At 47.4% G+C, this 20,019-nt stretch overlaps 1 protein-coding gene across 1 annotated transcript; it reads left to right on the top strand.

Annotated features, from left to right (window-relative positions):
* The first annotated feature begins 37 nt into the window (after positions 1 to 37).
* Positions 38 to 18,126, top strand: Mcm3 (minichromosome maintenance complex component 3). Its single transcript, NM_001191805.2, is given in 17 exon segments — positions 38 to 206; positions 2,191 to 2,303; positions 2,698 to 2,906; positions 3,352 to 3,482; positions 5,603 to 5,841; positions 6,034 to 6,142; positions 7,470 to 7,623; positions 7,904 to 8,035; positions 8,476 to 8,684; positions 10,343 to 10,517; positions 10,850 to 10,976; positions 11,974 to 12,124; positions 14,458 to 14,598; positions 15,355 to 15,461; positions 15,905 to 15,981; positions 16,318 to 16,408; positions 17,529 to 18,126. Coding segments are annotated over 17 exon segments (2,442 nt in total). The 5' UTR covers positions 38 to 128; the 3' UTR covers positions 17,728 to 18,126.
* Positions 18,127 to 20,019: the final 1,893 nt, after the last annotated feature.

Raw genomic sequence — 20,019 nt, 5'->3', positions numbered from 1 at the left:
CTCCCTGCTTCCTCCACCATAAACTTCCGTGGCGGGAAAACTTGGGAAGTTTTCGCGCCAGGGAGGAGTCACACACGTTTTTATTTTTTGCGGGACTCTTTGGTGGCCGGCGATTTCGGGGCAGCGGCATGGCGGGTACCGTAGTGCTGGACGACGTGGAGCTGCGCGAAGCGCAGAGAGACTACTTGGACTTCCTGGACGACGAGGTGAAATTCGGGCTGCGAGCCGGGTGCTGGGGTTCCCGCGGGTGACGGAGTGGCTGATGGGGTCTCTGTTGGTGACCCGGCACGGTGCTGGGGTTCCGCGGGTGCCGGAGCACAGCTAAAGGGGTCCCCGCGGGTGACCTGACCCGGGTGACCGGGCACGGTTCATGGGGTCCCCGCGGGTGACTTGGCCCGGGTGATGAGACACGGCTGATGGGGTTTCCGCGGAGGGCCCAGGCCGCTGATACGTCCTGTTATCTTTTTTTTCTTTTTCCTTCTTCAGACAGACCTCAAGATTTTAAAAGCTACTTTCCTTTCATGTTAATTATACGTACTAGTTTCATTATGAAAACTTCATAAACATATAATGTATTCTAGTCATATTTCTTTCTTTCTCACCACTCCTTTTCATTGCTGCTTCTGATCACCCACGCCTAATTACTGTCTTTTTTTTTTTTTTTTAAATGAGTCAATGGGTTTTCTCTTGTTTTTTGTTTGTTTGCCGTGTTGTAGATGGTACCCAGGCCTTGTGCTTGCAGTCACCCCCACCTCCACCCCCACCCCTAAACTTGAAAGGAGACTGGTCAGGTGTAAACAGATGAAAGGCCATCTTAACCCTTCCTTGGAAGGGCTAATGCAACTGGCTCCCAGCCCTCAGATTTAATGACTGATGGGGTGGGGGCGGGACTAACAACTTAGGCTTTCTTTTTGAGAATTCAAAGTGTTTTCTATGCAGGTAAGATGGGGTTTAAGTGTAACCTAAAATTTAAAGGATGTTGAGCCCTGTAAGTTTGTTGATGAAAAGCAGTTTGAATTTTAAGAGTATTTATTTATTTACTAGTCTTTAAGATTTAGGTCATTCTAAGTCCCAGCTAAAATGTAAGCCTATAGGACAACTGTCGATTGTAGTAGCATGTGATAGGGGATGCTGGGCAGGAGGAAAGGTTGTCTGCAGCCATCTACTCCCTGGGCACCATTTGAGATGTGTATCGACATTCTGGCATTCTTGTGTGTAAGTGACATAATTAGTATCCAGTGTCATTTTCGTTGGTGTAGGCTTTAAGTAGCTCCCAAGTTCCAGCTTTGGACTTTTGAATACCTTCATGTTGACTTCCCCTCCACATCCCCCCATCATGAACCCCATTATACATTGAATGCTAACCGGTCCCCAATGCTCTCGTGATAAAGACAACAGGTATGCTTTCCTTGTCCAGAAAGGCCTAGACCTTACCCCATGATAAGGGAAGCCTGCTTTATAACGTAGGGAAGATCATCTTTCAGACAGAAGCATGTCGTACCAGAGGACAAGATAAAGAACACAGAAATGACTGTCCTGCCTTCATGTTATCCGTCCTTAAGTACCTCAAGTTCTTGATACAGCTGCAGACCCCGCTGTTGTGTTTACCTGCCTTCTGAATGACACTTGTCTCCAGCTACCTTCAGGAAAGGCTTGCTCTCACTTGAAGACCCCTCTTTCTACCAGTGTTTACAGGGTCTCACTGTGAACCTATCTGCTCGTTTGCTCTTTTGGTTGTTGCTCTTAAAGCAGTCTTACTCTGTAGCCTAGCTTTAGATTCAGTGGTGATCCTCCTGCCTCAGATGCCTGAGTGTTGGAATTGTAGTGAAGCTCCGTGAGTTCTAAACAGCTTTTCCTCTTTGTGTCTCTCCCTCCCGGCAGCTTTGGAGATCCAAGCTTGCTATCAGTACAACCAAGAACCTGTAGAAAGGGGTCCCTGGGTGTCGTAGGTGACATTGACTTTATGATTCTTAGAGTCTCCTGATAGCTTGTGGGTGAAATCTGAGGCCAGAGAAAATGAAAGGGAGGGACTGAAGAACAGATTTTGTGTTCATCTGGGGTCTAGAGGGCTCCTTTCCAGGGTTGCTTCCGGTCTGAAACACTTTTGAGTTGTAAAGCTGTTTTGATATGTCTTAATTGATTTAATATGTCAAACAGTATGATTTGATCTGTCTTACTCCCGCTTCACAGGAAGACCAAGGAATTTACCAGAATAAAGTTCGGGAGCTGATCAGTGACAACCAGTATCGGCTGATTGTCAATGTGAATGACCTGCGCAGGAAAAATGAAAAGAGGGCTAACCGGTGAGCCGTGACCGGGTTTCCAGGGGTTCCACTGCCTGTGAGGGACAAAGGAAGGCATCATGTTTAGATTGGGACAGGCTTTCCTGGGAAAGACCTAGACTGCATGGACCTGACGTCCACACATGGAGGCTATCCTCTCCCAGAGAGGAGGTGGTAGCGTTTCGATCCCAGGTGCTCCCGTCTTCCAGTGTTTTGCTGAGCATCATTTCTTATATCTTTGATGAACTGATGTCAACTTCGGTTCTGACGTATTTTACCAAGTCTTTCACAGTGGTAGGACAAAGCAGACATGGGTTTTCTTCACCGATCATAATGACCCAAGGTGGTTCCTTCTTGTATTGAGGGTCAGTTTCCTGAGCTCTGTCTAATGGGTCTTTGTCTTGACCCCGTGCAGCCTCCTGAATAATGCTTTCGAGGAGCTGGTTGCCTTCCAGCGGGCCTTGAAGGATTTCGTGGCCTCCATTGACGCTACCTATGCTAAGCAGTACGAGGAGTTCTACATAGGCCTAGAGGGCAGCTTCGGCTCAAAGCACGTCTCTCCCCGGACTCTCACTTCCTGCTTCCTTAGCTGTGTGGTCTGCGTGGAAGGCATCGTTACCAAATGTGAGCGGATCGAAGATGGTCGCTAGGGCCCTAAGAAAATGGTGGGATAGATTTAAGAGGTCCGGAAACCAGGAGAGCTGTAGTGGGTGCGGGAAGCTTATAGTTTTAGAGAAGTGAAACATTGAAATTAAGAAGTAAAATGTGCAGCAGCTCAGGGTCCACGGCACTTAGGGGGACTGGGAGTAACCAGCAGTGGTGGCAGAATAGTGAGTTCTCAAAGCTGGGAGAGTCCTACTCTTCCTTTCTTACTGCAACCCTGAACTGTCCTTTCCTTGACATCAGTGGTACCTAAAATTACACGTGGACGCAGTGGTACCCTATGTCACTGAAACAGGTTACTAACCCAACCAGAAGAATGCAGTATTTACAGGCCTTGGCTTGAGTTTAGTTCCTTCCTTTGTCAGTGTGTCGAGGGGTGACTTTGTACATGCCTTTGTGTCCCTAGGCTCTCTGGTTCGCCCCAAGGTCGTTCGCAGCGTTCACTACTGTCCTGCTACTAAGAAGACCATAGAGCGGCGCTACTCTGACCTCACCACCCTGGTGGCTTTCCCATCCAGTTCTGTTTATCCCACAAAGGTGAGGGCATGAATCGATGGGTGTCTTCGGGGCTGGGAACCAAGGGTGACTGTTTAAATTCAAGCAGTTCCACGGTATCTGTACTCCTTATTCTGAAAGTAGATATGCGAGATACAGGTTCATTCAGAAAAGAGATGGGAAAAAAGATGAGAGAAAGTTTAGTGTAGAAATCCTACTTTTTTTTTTTTTAAGATTATGGTTAGAGGTTAGGGAGTTGGCTTAGTGTTCTGGAAGCAGGAGGACTTTGGGTTTGAGTCTCCAGGACCCAAGTAAAAGTCTGGGCATACTACATGTGCCTTCTAACCCTGGCTGTCTTTGGTGAGCCCAAAAGTTTACTGTCTGTCCGTCTGGCCAGCCCAGCTGAAATGAAGACGAAATCTACTGTCAGGTTCTGACCTTCACTTGAGTGAGTGTGTGCACCTACAACACGTATGTGCACACACAAAATAACGTTTAGAAAAGGTGGGATACAGAAAGCCCAAAAAAGGAAAAACTTCACTGGAGGGCAGAGTTCCAATCACAGTGATGTAATGAGCTTTCTAAACGATGGAAGATGCTTGTTACGCGATGCTGTGGTATATTTAACCGTCGCAGACGCTTCAGTGGATTTGGGGAAAGACAGTAAAAAGCTTTCTTCATGCTGCTCTGGGTGAGGAAAGTTGAAGATAACTTTCTTAGTGAGACAAGAGGTCATCGTTATTATTGATTACTTGAAGTCTATACTCATTTAGTCAAGGGTACCTTTCTCATGAAATTGATCTTGCCTGTGAAGAAGATACTCGACTTTATAAGGTTATGATAATTACATCGTGAGCACTCAGTAAGCAGAGAGTGGCTTTTGTGGTTTTAGGAAATTCACAGTGATGGAAGCACATCTTAATGTTTTTATGGAAGATACATATATATATATATATATATATATACACATATATACCCATTATATATTTGAAAACACTTTCATATATATCATATATATAGTATATAATTTGAGTTTTTACAAGCAAAATATACTCATAACCAGCATCTAAAGTGGAAAACAGCCAGAGCTTACAGATTCCTATTGAAGGCCATGCTATCCTAATGTCCTTTTTTGGAGAAAGGGTCTCTCTACATACCCTTGACCCTCCTGGAGCTTATTGTGTAGACCTGACTGGCCTTGAACTCACAGAGTCACCTGCCTCTGTCTTCTGAGTGTTGGGATCAAAGGCATGTGATGCCACATCTGGCAACCCTAGTGTCTTAACAGTAGGGGTTGCCTTTGTAAAGTGGCTTGTAGCCTTCCTAATGCTGTGACCCTTTAATACAGTTTCTCATGCAAGGACCTCCACTTGTAAAATAATTTTCATTGCTTCTTTATAACTTCAATTTTGCTATTATGCATTATAATGTAAATATCTGTGGTTTTCAATGGTCTTAGGTGACCCCTGTGAGGTCATTCAACTCCCAAAAGGGGTCATGGCCCACAGGTTGAGAACTGCAGCTTTTGGCTCTTTCGGACATACATGCTCTTATGCTGAGCAGCTGTTGTGTAACATTGTGTATCCTCACAGGAGTGTCTTATTTGTGTGAAGACGGCACCACATTGTTTACCTATTCTGTTGATAGATGTGAACATTCTTCACATTTCGCCTGCTAGAAACAGTGCCGATGTGACCAGTTTGTAGCTTTGGGTGCATGTTTCCATTGGTGATTTCCTGGAGTAGAAAAGCTATCAGGGCTGGGCACGGTGGAGCATGTCTTTAATCCCAGCACTCTGGAGGCAGAGGCAGGTGGATCTTAGAGTTCCAGGACAGCTAGGGATACACAGGGAAAGCCTGTCTCAAAATAGAAAAGAAAGCCAAAGGAAAAGAAAACCTGGATCAGATTATAATCATAGATTCAGCATCAATGTGGGAATCAGGACTTTAATTTAGGTGTTAGTACAGCCATGGTCCCGTCAGTGAATACTGACCCTTCCATTGGTTGATGTGTTAGTAATTCAAGGATCAGGTTAGGGAGACTGAAAGAGATGCATACATTTATTATGGTTTGAGTAAAGTTTCCAGATTGCTAAAAGATGTTTTTCACATTGGATGAATGCTATGTTTTAAAGAAAGACTCAAACGACTTGTTTTTGGTAGGATGAGGAGAACAACCCCCTGGAGACAGAGTATGGCCTGTCTGTCTACAAGGACCACCAGACCATCACCATCCAGGAGATGCCGGAGAAGGCCCCAGCCGGTCAGCTTCCTCGCTCTGTGGATGTCATTCTAGACGATGATCTGGTAGATAAAGTGAAACCTGGTGACAGAATCCAGGTGGTTGGGACCTACCGCTGCCTTCCAGGAAAGAAGGGTGGCTACACCTCGGGGACCTTCAGGTAAAGGGTCTGCTGTGGGGCGGCCTAGCCTAGGATTCCCACCTTCCCATATGGATTTGTTAGGCATTCCATCCTCACTGTGGCTCGTGGACAGAGAGCTCAGCTGGGTGCTCTGCTCCCATTTTCTGGCTCCGTGTAATAGACCAAGAACACTTAGCTTCTGGAGGCTCACCTGTCTTCGCTGTGTTGCAGGACCGTCCTGATCGCCTGCAACGTGAAGCAGATGAGCAAGGACATTCAGCCTGCGTTCTCTGCAGACGATATAGCAAAGATCAAGAAGTTCAGCAAAACCCGTTCCAAGGTCAGCTGAGTGGGGATGGGTTTGGTTTGGAACGGTCGTGTCCTGCCTGTGGCCATCTTTGCACTGGATCTAGTGGAAGTTGTTTTCTTTCTTTCTTTTTTCCCCTGAAGTGTTTGTTGCAGCTTCCAGTTTTGTTCCAGCTGGCAAGTTCAGGGTATTTTGCCATTTTATGGGTGGTACATGTTGTGTCTTCTGGGCTGCTCAGTTGAACCTAATGCAAATTAAGAATGTAGGAGTTAGAATATTGGTATACCACTTGAGCTTTATTTATAACTGGTTTAGTTCTGTTGAGACAGTCTCATGTAGCCCAGGCTGTCCCTGAACTCCTGGCCCTCTCTCCTGTGTGTACTGCCATCTACATCTTTACTTTTTAAACTGTATTTACTTCCTTTTCACTATTTATGTGTGTGCATGTACCTACATGTGGAGGTGAGGGAACAGCTTGCAGAAGTTGATTATCTCACGCCTTATGGACCCTAGGGCTTAAACTTGGGTGGCCACACATACCTTTACCCATCTTACTGGCCGGATGGTTGCATTATAAAGACAAGCTGTCCACATTTAGAATCGAGCACAGTAGTATGTGTGAGAAAAGTTAATGCCAAACCATGAGATTAGCAAACCCAGTTGGTGTGTATGTATGTTTGTTTGCACTGGGAATGTGCTCATTGTGTGGAGATTAAACCCAGGGGCCTTGCCTTGTATGTGTTAGCTAAATTCTGTACCACCAGGGTGTATCCCCAGCCTGCTGGTTTTTGGAATGTTTGTTCTTTTAGGTTTGGAGAGTTTGTTATAAATTCATAGATGGGGGAGAGCATGCCGTGCTGTGTGAGTTAGGCATGATAAAGAGGCAGACACACAGTGGGGAGGGAGGACTGAGGAAATAAGGCAGCTGGGGCTGTCAGCCAAAGTATGCTAAACTTCTGGCCTGAAAGAGACAAAAGAAAAGGGAAAGTTCTGACTTAGCTATGCAGTCCCAACAACCACATGGTAGCCTAAGGGACTATCCTGTCCCCCACCATTGTTTTTGAGACAGAATCTGACTATATAGCCCACACTGTTCTGGGGTCTCCCTAGTTAGCACAAGCTGGCCTTAAATTACAATCCCCCTGTCTCAGATACCAAGTACTAGATGACAGGTGTATACTCCTGGAGATTAAAGGTTTAGTGCTATGCTGTAGATTCTTTACCTGCTCCACTAGTTGTCTGGATGGGGTTGACTTGGAGCAAAGCTTTTGGTTTTAGAACCCGAGTTTATCTTCTCTGTGGATTCCAGAACCCTCCTGGGTGTCACGAGGCTTTTCACTCTTGGTTCTTCCTCCTCCAGGATGTCTTTGAGCAGTTGGCCCGATCGTTAGCCCCTAGCATCCATGGGCATGACTATGTCAAGAAAGCAATCCTCTGCTTGCTCCTGGGAGGGGTGGAACGGGAACTTGAAAACGGCAGCCACATCCGTGGAGATATCAATATTCTCCTAATAGGTATGGTGCTGGGGGGGGGGGGTTGGGGCTTGTAAAAGTGTATATATAAAATCGTACCTCTGTATCTGGTCATATTTTAACCCCATCAAAGTACAGAAGGCAAAAATTGATTTTTCTTTAAATCATTCCTGAAATTCGGATTTATATTATCTAGACTGTATTCTGCAAATGGGAAAAGGGGAAGAAAGAGGTAGCAGTTAACATCAAATTCTGCGTGGAAGCAGAATTTGCTGGGATGCGTGGAGTTTTCTTACAGAATCGTAACCACTTTGTCCCGCAGGTGACCCATCAGTCGCCAAGTCCCAGCTTCTGCGGTATGTGCTTTGCACCGCACCCAGGGCCATTCCCACCACGGGTCGGGGCTCGTCTGGAGTGGGTCTCACAGCAGCCGTCACCACAGACCAGGAAACCGGTAAGGGCGTGGGGCTCCCTGTCAGAGGCCTAGCATGAATTGGAGCACATTAGGTTCTCCAAGCCTGTGGGAGCTGACTTGCGTTTGGGACACTTGAAAGATTAGCGGAGTGGGTTATAAGACTGAATGCTCTGGAGAACTGGGTAAATTATCGAAGGCTTTAGGTCTCTGTGGCTAAAACTGTTCTAGAAGATGATTTAAATGATGGCAAAGAGGAAAACAGCAACTGAGGAGAAAGGGGGAAATGACATTGGGAAAGATTGGAAGAGCAGGAAGGGAACTCTAGTTGGAAGTCAGTTGAGGATGTGAGAGGCTGCTGTGATGTGAAGTCTCTTACTGTGTTCTCATGCTCTGAGGACAGGTGCCTGAGAAAGCCACCAGGATCCTTCTCTGTCCCTTTACCTAGACCATGGCACGGCATTAATCTCTTCTCTCCCTAGGGGAGCGCCGCCTGGAAGCTGGTGCCATGGTCCTGGCTGACCGAGGAGTGGTTTGCATCGATGAGTTCGACAAGATGTCGGACATGGACCGCACAGCCATCCATGAGGTGATGGAGCAGGGTCGAGTGACGATCGCGAAGGCTGGCATCCATGCCCGGCTCAATGCCCGTTGCAGTGTTTTGGCAGCTGCCAATCCAGTCTATGGCAGGGTGAGTGGAATTGGGCCCATAACCAACCGTTATTCTTGGATCAATTTGGTTTTGCTTAATGGCTGGACCGAGAGGCTTCTTAGAGAGAATAGTAGTCAGCTCATCTCGTTACTGTTTTTGGATCACAGCAGGTATTCTTCATAGTTCGTATATAACCAAGTAAATCATGTGTGTGAGTGTGTATGCAGGTACACTTTATGTGCGCGAGTGTGGTGGGTCCAGAGGTCAATGTTGGGTGTCTTCCTGTCATTCCCATCTTTACATTTTGAGGCAGGGTCTGTGAGTGAACCTGGATTTTGCTGTTTTGCTGCTGGCTAGCCCAGCAGTTGATGTTAGGACCATCAAGTCATTTCTGTAATTGGCCCATTATGCTTCTCTGCTCCTTGGAGACTTTATATGTGCACTGGGGCTCAGGTGATCTCAGCCCTGAGCCTTGGTCTTCCAGGCACTATTGATGTTGGGAGTTGTGCAGTGTATATCATAAGGGCCACATATGTGTTCAGAACAAGGCTTTATTGACGTCACATGGGGCAGCAGAAGCTAGCACTGTTGGGAACCTCTCGGATTCGTTATAGGGTTGATTTTGAGTTCATTTATGGTCATTGCATGTCCAGAAACCTGCTCCTAGTGCCAGTTTTCTGTGACTTCCCTAATACTGGGTTTTCAGTCCATAGTAAGGAGTTGTGGGGGGTGTGTGTGTGTGTGTGTGTGTGTGTGTGTGTGTGTGTGTGTGTGTTTGAGACAGGGTTTCACTATATTGCTCTGTTTGTTCTAGAACTCACTATGTAGGTCAGGCTGACCTTAAACTTAGAGATCTGCCTACCTTTGCCTCCTTAGTGCTGGGATTAAAGGCATCTGATGTGTTTGTTTACTTTTAAATATTTTATCTGACATTTTCTTATCCATTCATCTGCTGAACCTGTAAAACAATTCCATATTTGGCTGTAGTGAGCCATGCTGTAATAAACATGAAGTATTTTTGGTATGCCACTATGGGGGCTTCTTGATAAAGCCGGAAACCAAACTATCATGAGTTTACCAGTTTAAACAGTTTTCCAGTGTTTCGTTGTATGAACTTACATGGTGATGCTAGTGAACTAAACAGTAATTGTTTGCCTTCTGCTAGGACCAAGGCTGCACTCCTTACTCCTTTCTGTATATGGCATACTTTCAGGTTCTATAGGTTAACACTACCAATATGTATTGCTATTCCTTTTGAGAACGATTGATTTTGTGCTGGGTGTGGTGGCAGCATGCTTTTAATCCCGGCACTCGGGAGGCAGAGGCAAGCAGAGTTCTGTGCATTCTAGGCCATCCATTCTGTAGTTTCAGGATGGCCAGGTCAGTCAGAGAGACTTCTGAAAACAACAGCAGTCTATTTTTATGTGCATGTATGTGAGTGCAGCATGCATATGAAGATCAGAGACAACTTAGGAGAGGCCCTTTCTTTCCTACCATGTTGATGCACGGTAATGCTGAGGCCCTCATGTATGCTTGAGGAGCACTCTACCACTGAGCTATATCCTGGGCCGAGTTTTCGGCTTGCCTGTTGTATTTTGTGTGGTCCAGCCTTACATCCTCACCCAGGATTGATTTGGCTTTGATGTCTGTCCTTCCTACTGATGTCGCTTCTACTTGGTTGTCCTCTTGTTCTCCAGTATGACCAGTATAAGACACCTATGGAGAACATTGGGCTGCAGGACTCACTGCTGTCTCGGTTTGACCTGCTCTTCATCATGCTGGATCAGATGGATCCTGAACAGGACCGGGAGATCTCAGACCACGTCCTTAGGATGCACCAATACAGGGCCCCGGGGGAGCAGGACGGTGACGGTGAGTACAGAGATTAGCAAGGGTGGCTGCTGGAGGGATCCTAAGGGATGCCGCTGTCATTGGCCCAGCCCCAGGGCTATGACTGTTAATGTTGCGGGTGGCCTCACCTTCCTGTCCTCCCCTTTCTTCACTGCTCACTGGAGGTTTGGGGTTTGCTGTATCTCTTAGTTTCTTTTGGGCAGTTGTAGACTTTCCATTTGTAAAGTCCGTGTGTCTCTTTCCTCCTGGGTTCCTGCTTTCTAACTCCTGGGTTCATCTCTTTCTGCGGTGGAAAAGGCAGTTTCTCTTGGCTTAAACTCCTAATGTCCTTCGTCTCAACTTGTGTTTACCAGCTTTGCCGTTGGGTAGTTCAGTGGATATCCTGGCCACAGACGATCCCGACTTTACCCAGGATGACCAGCAAGATACCCGGATTTATGAGAAGCATGACAACCTTCTACATGGGTCCAAGAAGAAAAGGTGAGCCTCCTCTTTCTTCTTTCCAGAGAGACCTGAGATCCTGTTACAGTAGCTCTTCTTTTGTGGGTCTACAGATAAAGCCTTGACCTAGCCAATTGCCTTATGCACGTCTCTGCTTGATTCAGCTCCGACTGAATCTTTCCCAAGACAGCCAGGCATGGCTGACACTCGCAATCTCAGCACTCGGAAGGCTGAGGCGGGAAGATTAGGAGTCTGCAGCTGGCCTGGACTACAACCGGTCTCAAATTTTTTTATCTTACTTTATTTTATTTTGATAGTATGGCCAAGTGCCAGTGGGTGTGTAATCTGTCCTTACTGTCTGGTGGTCCTTTGTGGAGATTTGGGACGATTAGTTGGTGGTAGACAGTAGAGGCTTTGAGGATGAATTTGAGTAGAGGAGACTTGATGAGGTGTAGACTGTCCTGCCGTAGTATAGAAAGTATCATTGCACTGAATTTGAATTGACTTCTTTGAACCTGCGTTCCCACATATAAAATAGGGCAGGTACCAGGTCTGGTGGAACATATCTTTAATCCCAGCACTCGGGAGGTAGAGACTGGTGGGTTTGTATGAGTTTTAGGCCAACCTGCTCTACACAATGAGTTCCAGGCCAGCCAGTGATAGATAGGGAGGCCCTGTTTTCAAAAATGGGGTCAGGGGGCTGGAAAGATGGCGTAGCAGTTAAAAGCAGTTCCTGAGGACCCGAGTTCAGTTCCCCGCATCTGTGTCGTTGCAGACGATCTCATAATAGTCTGTAACTCCAGCCTGGTCCACAGAGTGAGTTCCAGGACAGCTAGAGCCACACAGAGAAACCCTGTCTTGGAAAAACGACCCAAAAACTTGTAATTCCAGTGCTCCTTCCCTAGACTTCCTGACCGGGCATAACACCTGAGGCTAAACAGAGAATACTGCAGTTGCCCCGTGTGTTTCCGTCTCTAAGAGGTGAAGCACTGCCCCGGGTGGCTCAGGAAAAATGCATTCGTTCTCTTGGATCTAGGGAGAAGATGGTGAGCGCAGCTTTCATGAAGAAGTACATCCACGTGGCCAAAATTATTAAACCGACCCTGACGCAGGAGTCCGCAGCCTACATTGCAGAAGAATACTCTCGCCTGCGCAGCCAGGACAGCATGAGCTCAGACACTGCCCGGGTGAGCATGCTGTCGGCCCCAGGGTCCCCTAGCCAGAACACGAGGGCAGGAGCTCCTGCTCTCTGGTAACCTGGGGTTTTAACTTGACCGCTCTTCCTGGTCTGAACTACTTTCTGTAGAGAGACATTTATTTATCCCTTTTCTGAAAGAACACAGTAAGAATGGCCCCCGGGAACCAGGCGTTCTTCTGGGACCTGAACTTGTCTCTGTTCACACATGTGAGAACAGAACTCAGGGTTCAGACTGGAGAGGAGGAGGCAGGAAGGTAGATAGAATGGAAGGATCATACATTTATCACGGACTCAGTGTGGCGCTTGGAAGAGAATTGATGTGATGGGCTATTTAGAGAACAGATGTGAAGAGAGGCGAGTTTGCCAGTAGGAGTCCCTACATGGGTGTGAGTATCAGTAATATTTGAGGAAAATAACTAGAAGTGGAGTGATTGTGATCCAGAGCAATTCTGGTGTGACTTAATAGAGTTGACCCCACTTACACACTTACATTCTTCCAGGAATGGTGTAGCTCATGTAGGACCCAAAGTCAAAGCCCAGCTTACATGACAGGCTTCTGGGCCATCTGCTATCGCCTCACACTTGATCTGTCTCCGGGTGTTCTGAGAGCACGTTACTCCCCCCACCCACGATAGAATGCGCAGAGCATCACTTGTTTATATTGAACGCTCCCTGTATCATTGCTCCTCCCTGTACATGAACTGTTCCAGTGGGACCTGCTCACTGGACGGCCATTGTGGATGTGGTCCTGGTTGGTCCCTCAGTTAGGATTGTCTGGTTCTGTTAGTGCACGTGAAGATTTCACAAAATTCTTAGGTGATGCAGAAATCTGAGCTTGTACTGGAGTGTCTGAAGTCGATGGTGTTCCACATCGTGTGTGCGTACATGTACTTGGAGATTTGCTTTTGAAGATTGGTGTGGCTATAAATAATATCTTATTTATAATCTATCGAAGTGAACTGCATGTGGCACTGGAGGTTCGTGTAACGGGAGACAAGAAACCATGATAGAAAGGGTGAGCCGTGTGCCTGGTCAGAGCTCTGCAGCTGGCGTGCAGCCTGGAACACGGCTCTCACTGCCCGGCCCCGTTTCCTTACCCGTGAGAGTGTCGGCCAGTAGCAGGGCCATTTGAACTCCCTCAAACTTAAGTAAGCACGGTGTGACTCAGAAGGCCAAGGATCCTAACACATAAGAGCACTTTAAAAAGACACAGGCCCCCTGTTTGATTTACAGCCTCCCTGTGAGCCACTTGGCAGGATTGTGTCAGCCTCCCCCTTGCTCTGTGAGATAGATGGCTGTCCTCAGAGCTCCACTTTTACACAAGTAGCTTTGGACAGATTCAGCTCTCCCGTCCAATGGCTTCCTCTGTGAAGTAGTTAAAAGGAGTCACGGACAGGTCAGCTCTCTGATGCATTGTGGGCCTGCAGTGAGAAACTGCTTTCCCCGCCCTCACTTTGGTGCTCTCACCTGTTCTGGGCAGTCGTGAGATGGCTACCTCTTTCTCACTCAGCTTTTCTCCTCCTCAGATGCTCCTCTCACCTATGTTTTGTCCATTATTCTTACCTCTGTGGATTTAAAAAATTCATTTAGTGCTTGATAGTCACATTGCATAGAATGTATCCTGATGACTCCTCTCCCCTGCATCCCTAGCCTCTCCTCACTCACCATCCCTCTCCTCTGCCCTGCCAGTGTCTTGCAGATCCATGACTTCTGGTTTCTCTATAGTTTAACCAGGGTTATCTGTGTGATTAACTATCCCTTAGCACTTGCTCAGTCCCAGTGGGTATACACATGGAAGCAGGGATTCCCTCTCTCCTCAGATCTAGTGTAGCAGACAGTGTAGCAGGGCTCTGGAGTCCTTCCCCATCTGTGCCTTGCTGTCAGTGGCCTTGAGCAGACTCAATGCAGGCATCCCAGCTGCTGGGAGTTTGTGATACTTGTATCGTGTCCAGAAGATGGCATTGTACAACTCTTCTGCCTGTCCTGGTTCTTTTATCTTTTTCCCTCTTCCAACTTGTTCCCTGCACCTGATGGTATAAATGTCATCTTTGGGGCTGAGCATTCCATTGCCACTTCTTCTCAGCACCTTGTGCAGCCATGAATCACCTTCCACTGCTCACTGGAGAGAGAGACTTCTGATGAGGCTTGAGGGTGGCATTAGTTCAGCACTGGCTGATACTTGAACTTTAGATGACATCCGCCTATAGAGAAGACAGATTGTGGGCTTTCTGAGCATTTCTGGAATCACCTTCATTTTTTCTGTGCCATAAGAGTGAGACACATGTTTCTGTACAAGTAATTCTCTCACATGTTCTTCCTTAGACATCTCCGGTTACAGCACGGACACTGGAAACTCTGATTCGACTGGCCACGGCCCATGCGAAGGCCCGTATGAGCAAGACTGTGGACCTGCAAGATGCGGAGGAAGCTGTGGAACTGGTGCAGTATGCTTATTTCAAGAAGGTGAGCTTCAGGGAACCCCAGAAGGGGAAGGGGACAGAGTGTTAACAGCCAGAGGGGTTGGAGGAGGCCAGGAGTACAAGGCCCTCTAAATCAACTGAGCAAAGCTCAGACGAACTCACAGGTCTGCACCAGGTCCTCTGCGTACATATTAGAGATTTCAGTTTAGTCTTTTTATGGGACTCCTGAGCGTGTGTGAGTGAGTGGGTCTCTGATCCTGTGCCTTCTCTTGGGCTCTTTTCCCTCTGTTGATTTGCTTTGTCCAACTTTGATGTAATTATGTTTGAATAAGAGACAGAAACCAAGTAGATTGGGATGGGAGGGATGGTGGGGAGGTTTAATAAAAGGGCAGGAGGAAGGTGAGCCTTGTGCCTGGGCTCATCTGAAGAATTGTAGACGAAGGTTTGCCATGTTTTTCCTGCTTCTTTTTCTTTACAAGATTGGGGGACTGTGTTGAATTTCAACTAAACATCTGATCTATAAAGAAACAAATGGCTCATCCCCTTAGCCATAATGGTTTGGACACCTCCCAGAATATTCTTTACTCAGTAAACATAAGGTGCCTACTATGTGAAAAGCCTCACAGCATTGGTGAAAGATGACTAATAGGCTCTCCCTGTCGCTGGTCCTGGCACAGGGACTAGGGAAGGTCCAGCTAAGTCTTAGAAACATGGAAGTCGTCTCTACCCATGATGCAGAAGCGGCTCTAGGTTCCTTACTCAGTTTTGGCATCAGTGACGTACCCTGGCTTGGTTCTAGGTTCTGGAAAAGGAGAAGAAACGTAAGAAGCCAAGTGAGGATGAATCAGACCTGGAGGATGAAGAGGAGAAGAGCCAGGAGGAGGACACTGAGCAGACTCGGAAGAGGTACTGCGGAGACATGAGAAGTTAGATTCTGCCATGGCCGGGGAGAGCCCTGCTTTTGGTGTTGGGTCCTTTGGGGCCCTGTGGGGTTTGTAGATGGAGGTGGTGGTGAATCCTATAACAGAAGTGACATCATCAGTCGGTCTCCCAGTGTTCTTGAGGCTGTTATTCCCCTCCTGCCTATGCACTGGTCATACTGATCGAAGGAACAGGGAACCCTGGGCAGCAGGGCCTGGAGAATGTCTTTCAGAAAGGGTAGTGGTTTGTTCAGGCCTGAGCCTGGGAACTCTTATTCGACCAGCCATGGCCCATGCGAAGGCCCATATGATCAAGACTGGACCTGCAGGATGGTGTTTCACTTTGGTTGTACATTTCTCTGTGGTCTGAGCCCCTACATAGGACCCCCTAAAGCCATGTCAGTTTCTTGACTGCTGTGGGTATTTCAGGAGGAAGACTCAAGCCAAGGATGGGGAGTCCTATGACCCTTATGACTTCAGTGAAGCAGAGAGGGAAATGCCTCAAGGTGAGCAAGCATTCCCTCCCGACCCTTGTCATTTGAGTGCCTGTTCTCCTGGGCTCTGCTGCCCCTGCACGAGACCCTGGGAAACCCGCAGTGCAAATGTCGTTGGCCTCTTCCTGTTGTGACCTTATGTCATGCCTGTGTACCCCAGATAACGTGTTGAGTGAGGGGCTCCGCCTAACTCCATTCCCCTGTGCATCCGAGCTCTCCCTGTATTATCCTGCCTGACCCCGTAGGAGCCTTGGGAGGCAGTGCTCACAGGCTTAGCTTGTCCACTGTTGGTGGAAATGGCTTCACCTTGCTCTCTCCCCTAACCCTGCAAACGTTGTTTCCCTGAAGTGCACACCCCGAAGACCGACGACTCTCAAGAGAAGACAGATGAGTCTCAGGAGACCCAGGAGTCCCAGAAAGTGGAGCTGAGTGAGTCCAGGTGAGTGCATCTCTCCTGCTGCTGAGGGACCAGCTTCCAGGACTTCTGAGAGCTTAGAGCTGAACTCGGGGTTTACAACACTCCACCCTCATGATGCCGGATGAACGCGTGTGGTGTTTACAGAACTGCCTGTTTGCTGCACTGCTTCTGTCTTTGAGGAAATTTGAATTGTTCCTTCTAAGTCAGGAGGAACTGTCTTGACTTACCAAGGGCAACTTTTGATTTGTATCTTATTGTTGCCTCGTATTCTTCTCAGTGGAGCACATCTACTCCCCCACCCCCTCATAAATTGTGGCCACTTTTTTTTTTTTTTGAAACAGATTTTTACTAGAGAAATACTTTTTCCCTGAAATTTATGTTTACCAGACATGAAAAGAAACAACATAGCTAAGGTTAATTTTTAAAGATACAAACTACAATCCAGCCAAACATGGAAAAATACTTAAAGAAAAACATAAAATCGACTGTAATTCTACTCCGGAAGTAGCCATTGAGCTTTGCTCTCTGCAGTGCCGTCTTTCCGCAGAGTGCAGTGTAGAATCTTTGGTCTCGCTGTGTAAACAGCCTGGCCTCAGACTCTGAGATTACCCCTTCCCTCGCGTCCCAAGTGCTCCGATTAAGGCCATGTGCCCCCTCACCCAGTGTAGATTCCTAATCGAGTTCTTGAATGGCACTGAGGTGGCTCCATGTCACGCCGTCCATTCGAAGCGAGACATTCATAGGTTTGTCACATGGCATGATCATGAGGGTACAGAAAGGTCCTCTGGTGAAGAGGTGTGGGCTCCTAAGTCCTGTGTGAAAACTGTCACCAGATGTGCTGACCGGTTTGCTGTGCCGTGTGTAGGATTCAGTCTCTTAACAGCCTCCAGGCTTCAGAGGCTCCTCGTGCCTGATACAGGGGGCTCTGCATGCAGTGCAGGTTAGTTTTAAAGAAGGATGCTCAGAGTATTGGAAGGACACTTTCCCCATAGCGGTCCTGTCTTCCTGCTGCAGCTTTGTTTACTGCCATTTTGTTTGTTTAAGACAAGATGAGGTTGGGGGCTTCCTCAGTGCTGGTATTAGACGTGTGCTCCACCAGGCCTGGCGTCTCCTCTACTCACGGTTTTCCTGTCTTGGGCAGGCTGAAGGCTTTTAAGGCGGCTCTCTTAGAAGTGTTCCAGGAGGCTCACGCGCAGTCTGTGGGCATGATCCACCTCACGGAATCCATCAATCGGAATAAAGAAGAACCCTTCTCCTCAGAGGAAATCCAGGCCTCACTGAGCCGGATGCAGGACGATAACCAGGTCATGGTGTCTGAGGGCATCGTCTTCCTTATCTGAGGCTGCCCTGACCCCAGCCTTTGTCTCCATTTTCCAGTAACTGTCAGTGATGGAAGCTGATGGCGAGACTATCAGGCCTTTGGAAGCTTTGAGAATGACTTCTGTGGGGCAAGAGCTGGAGGAGCGCTGGGTCACACACCTCCCAGTGCTAAGTTGGGAAGTCTTCATGACTTGAGCCGTGTTTCTGGGCACAGCTGTTCTCTGCATTTGTTACTTGTGTTTTTACCCCCAGCCCCACCCCCAAGCACTTTAGTCCAGGAAACCTTGGGGTCTGCTGTGCCAAGGTGGCTCAGGCAGATCACAGAGTTGGATTGGAGAGAGCTTTCTTTGCAATTAGGCTAGTATGTATTGACCTAAATATCCAAGACTAAGTAAATATAACTATTTTGTACATGTGGACCTCGTGCTCTGCTTTTTTAAAAAATAATTTATTTACTTGTGCATGTGTCTGTATGTGAGGGCTGAGGCTGGGACATAGTTTTAGAAGTGAGTAGACATCTTGTGGGAGTTGTCCCTACTGCCATGTGGGTCTTCAGGATCCGACTCAGGTAGTCAGGCTTGGCAGTGGGCTCCTTCACCCTCTGAGCTGCCTCTCAGCCCCAGGCACACTTCTAACTTCATTACAAAACATTGCAGTTAAAGTCACACACTGATGAACCGGACCCGAAATCTATACAACTCAATGGACTTGTCTGATTTCAGAGCAGCCCCGGGAAGGGAGGCCAGTATCACACGGATTTTATACTTTTAACTCTCGTAGATATTTTTGTGTACTTACCCACCACCAAAAGGGAAAACTCGGTGGCAAAGTTAGAATAGGATGAGGCTTTATATTCTTCATAACTCACGTCCCTTAGTGCTTCCTCATGTCCCGGGATCCGGTCTTGTTTTCTGCAGTACGCTCATGTACGACATGTAATAAATTACTGGCTAGGTCCTGCATGTGAGGGAGAACATGTTTGTTTCTTTCTGAGGTTGTGGCCTCACTTAGTATATGTTCCAACATACATTTCTATTCCTACAGCACTGTTATTTCTTCATTACAGCTGAATACTATTCTGTTTTTATATGTGCCAGATTTTCACCATCCATTCATCCATATCCATCCATCCCATGCCTGGGGTACACCCAGGATGGAACAGCCTGGCTCAAGCCCTGGGTTCGGCCTCCCAGCACCGTATAAACTGGTTGTGGTGGTTCGTCCTTATGGCCCCAGCACTCAGAGGTAGCAGCAGACCCTCATTTTGAAGGAGCCTAATGTTTGTGGCGCATGCCTTTCAGGAGGCCGATCTACAAAGCGAGTCTCACGACAGGCTACACAGAGAAAAACACAACATCGAGGTCTTATGGTAGTTTTAAATATTGTGAAACTCTCCAAACTGATCTCCCTAATGGTGTGTTAATGTGTTGGTGCTTTTGGTACTTGTACACAGGCATACTGGATTTCTTTTGCAGCCTTAACTTCTACATTTACGTCAAGTCATCACTAGGTGGCAGCAGACAGCTGTGCTCTCTTTGGGGATTTTCTCTCTGTCCTGTAGTTCTCAGAAAACTGTCAGATGAAAGTTATAATGTGCAGTGCAAACCAGGCCATGCTGATTTGGGAAAGATACATAACAAAGGGCAGTCACTGAAAGTCCAGGGAAACAGACTCTGGCTTCACTGGCTCAACAGATCCCCCTACCACACACACCTTAGAGAACTGATAGTTTATGTCAGAAACCAGCAAAATACTGTCCTTATTCATAGAGGGATCCTTTTGCAGGGTAACTTTGCAGTTATTTGGCATTTAACCATTCTTTTTTTAATTCTCTCATATATTACATCCAGACTGCAGTTTCCCCTACATTTCCCAGATCAACTCCCCTCCGAAAAAAGCAGGCCACCCAGGGATATCAATCAAACAAGGCACAACAAGCTGCAATGAGACCATGGACATACCATTGCATCAAGGCTGGACAAGGCAACCCAGTAAGAGGAAAAGGGTCCCACAAGTAGGCAAGCATCAGGGACAGCTCTGCTCCCAGGGTTAGTATACCCACAATTCCAAGCTGCTTGGTCAAAGCATGCGGAGGTTGGAACCCTATAGACCTGATCTCTCAAGTTCCCGTTAATCCTAGTCAGTTGATTATGTGGGCCATGTTTTTGTGTGTCCCTGACCCCTCTGGTTCCTCTCATCCTTCCTTCCCATCCTCAGCAAGACTCCCCAGGGCTCTCCCTAATGTTTGGCTGTGGGACTCTGCATCTGCTCCCATTGGTTGCTAAGTGAAGTCTCTTTGGAATCTACAAGAG

The sequence above is a fragment of the Rattus norvegicus genome, chromosome 9, assembly GCF_021556685.1.
Source record: "Rattus norvegicus strain SHRSP/BbbUtx chromosome 9, alternate assembly SHRSP_T2T, whole genome shotgun sequence".
Classification (NCBI taxonomy): domain Eukaryota; kingdom Metazoa; phylum Chordata; class Mammalia; order Rodentia; family Muridae; genus Rattus; species Rattus norvegicus.
Note: the sequence above shows the minus strand (reverse complement) of the source record. Positions and strands in the feature narration are given on the sequence as shown.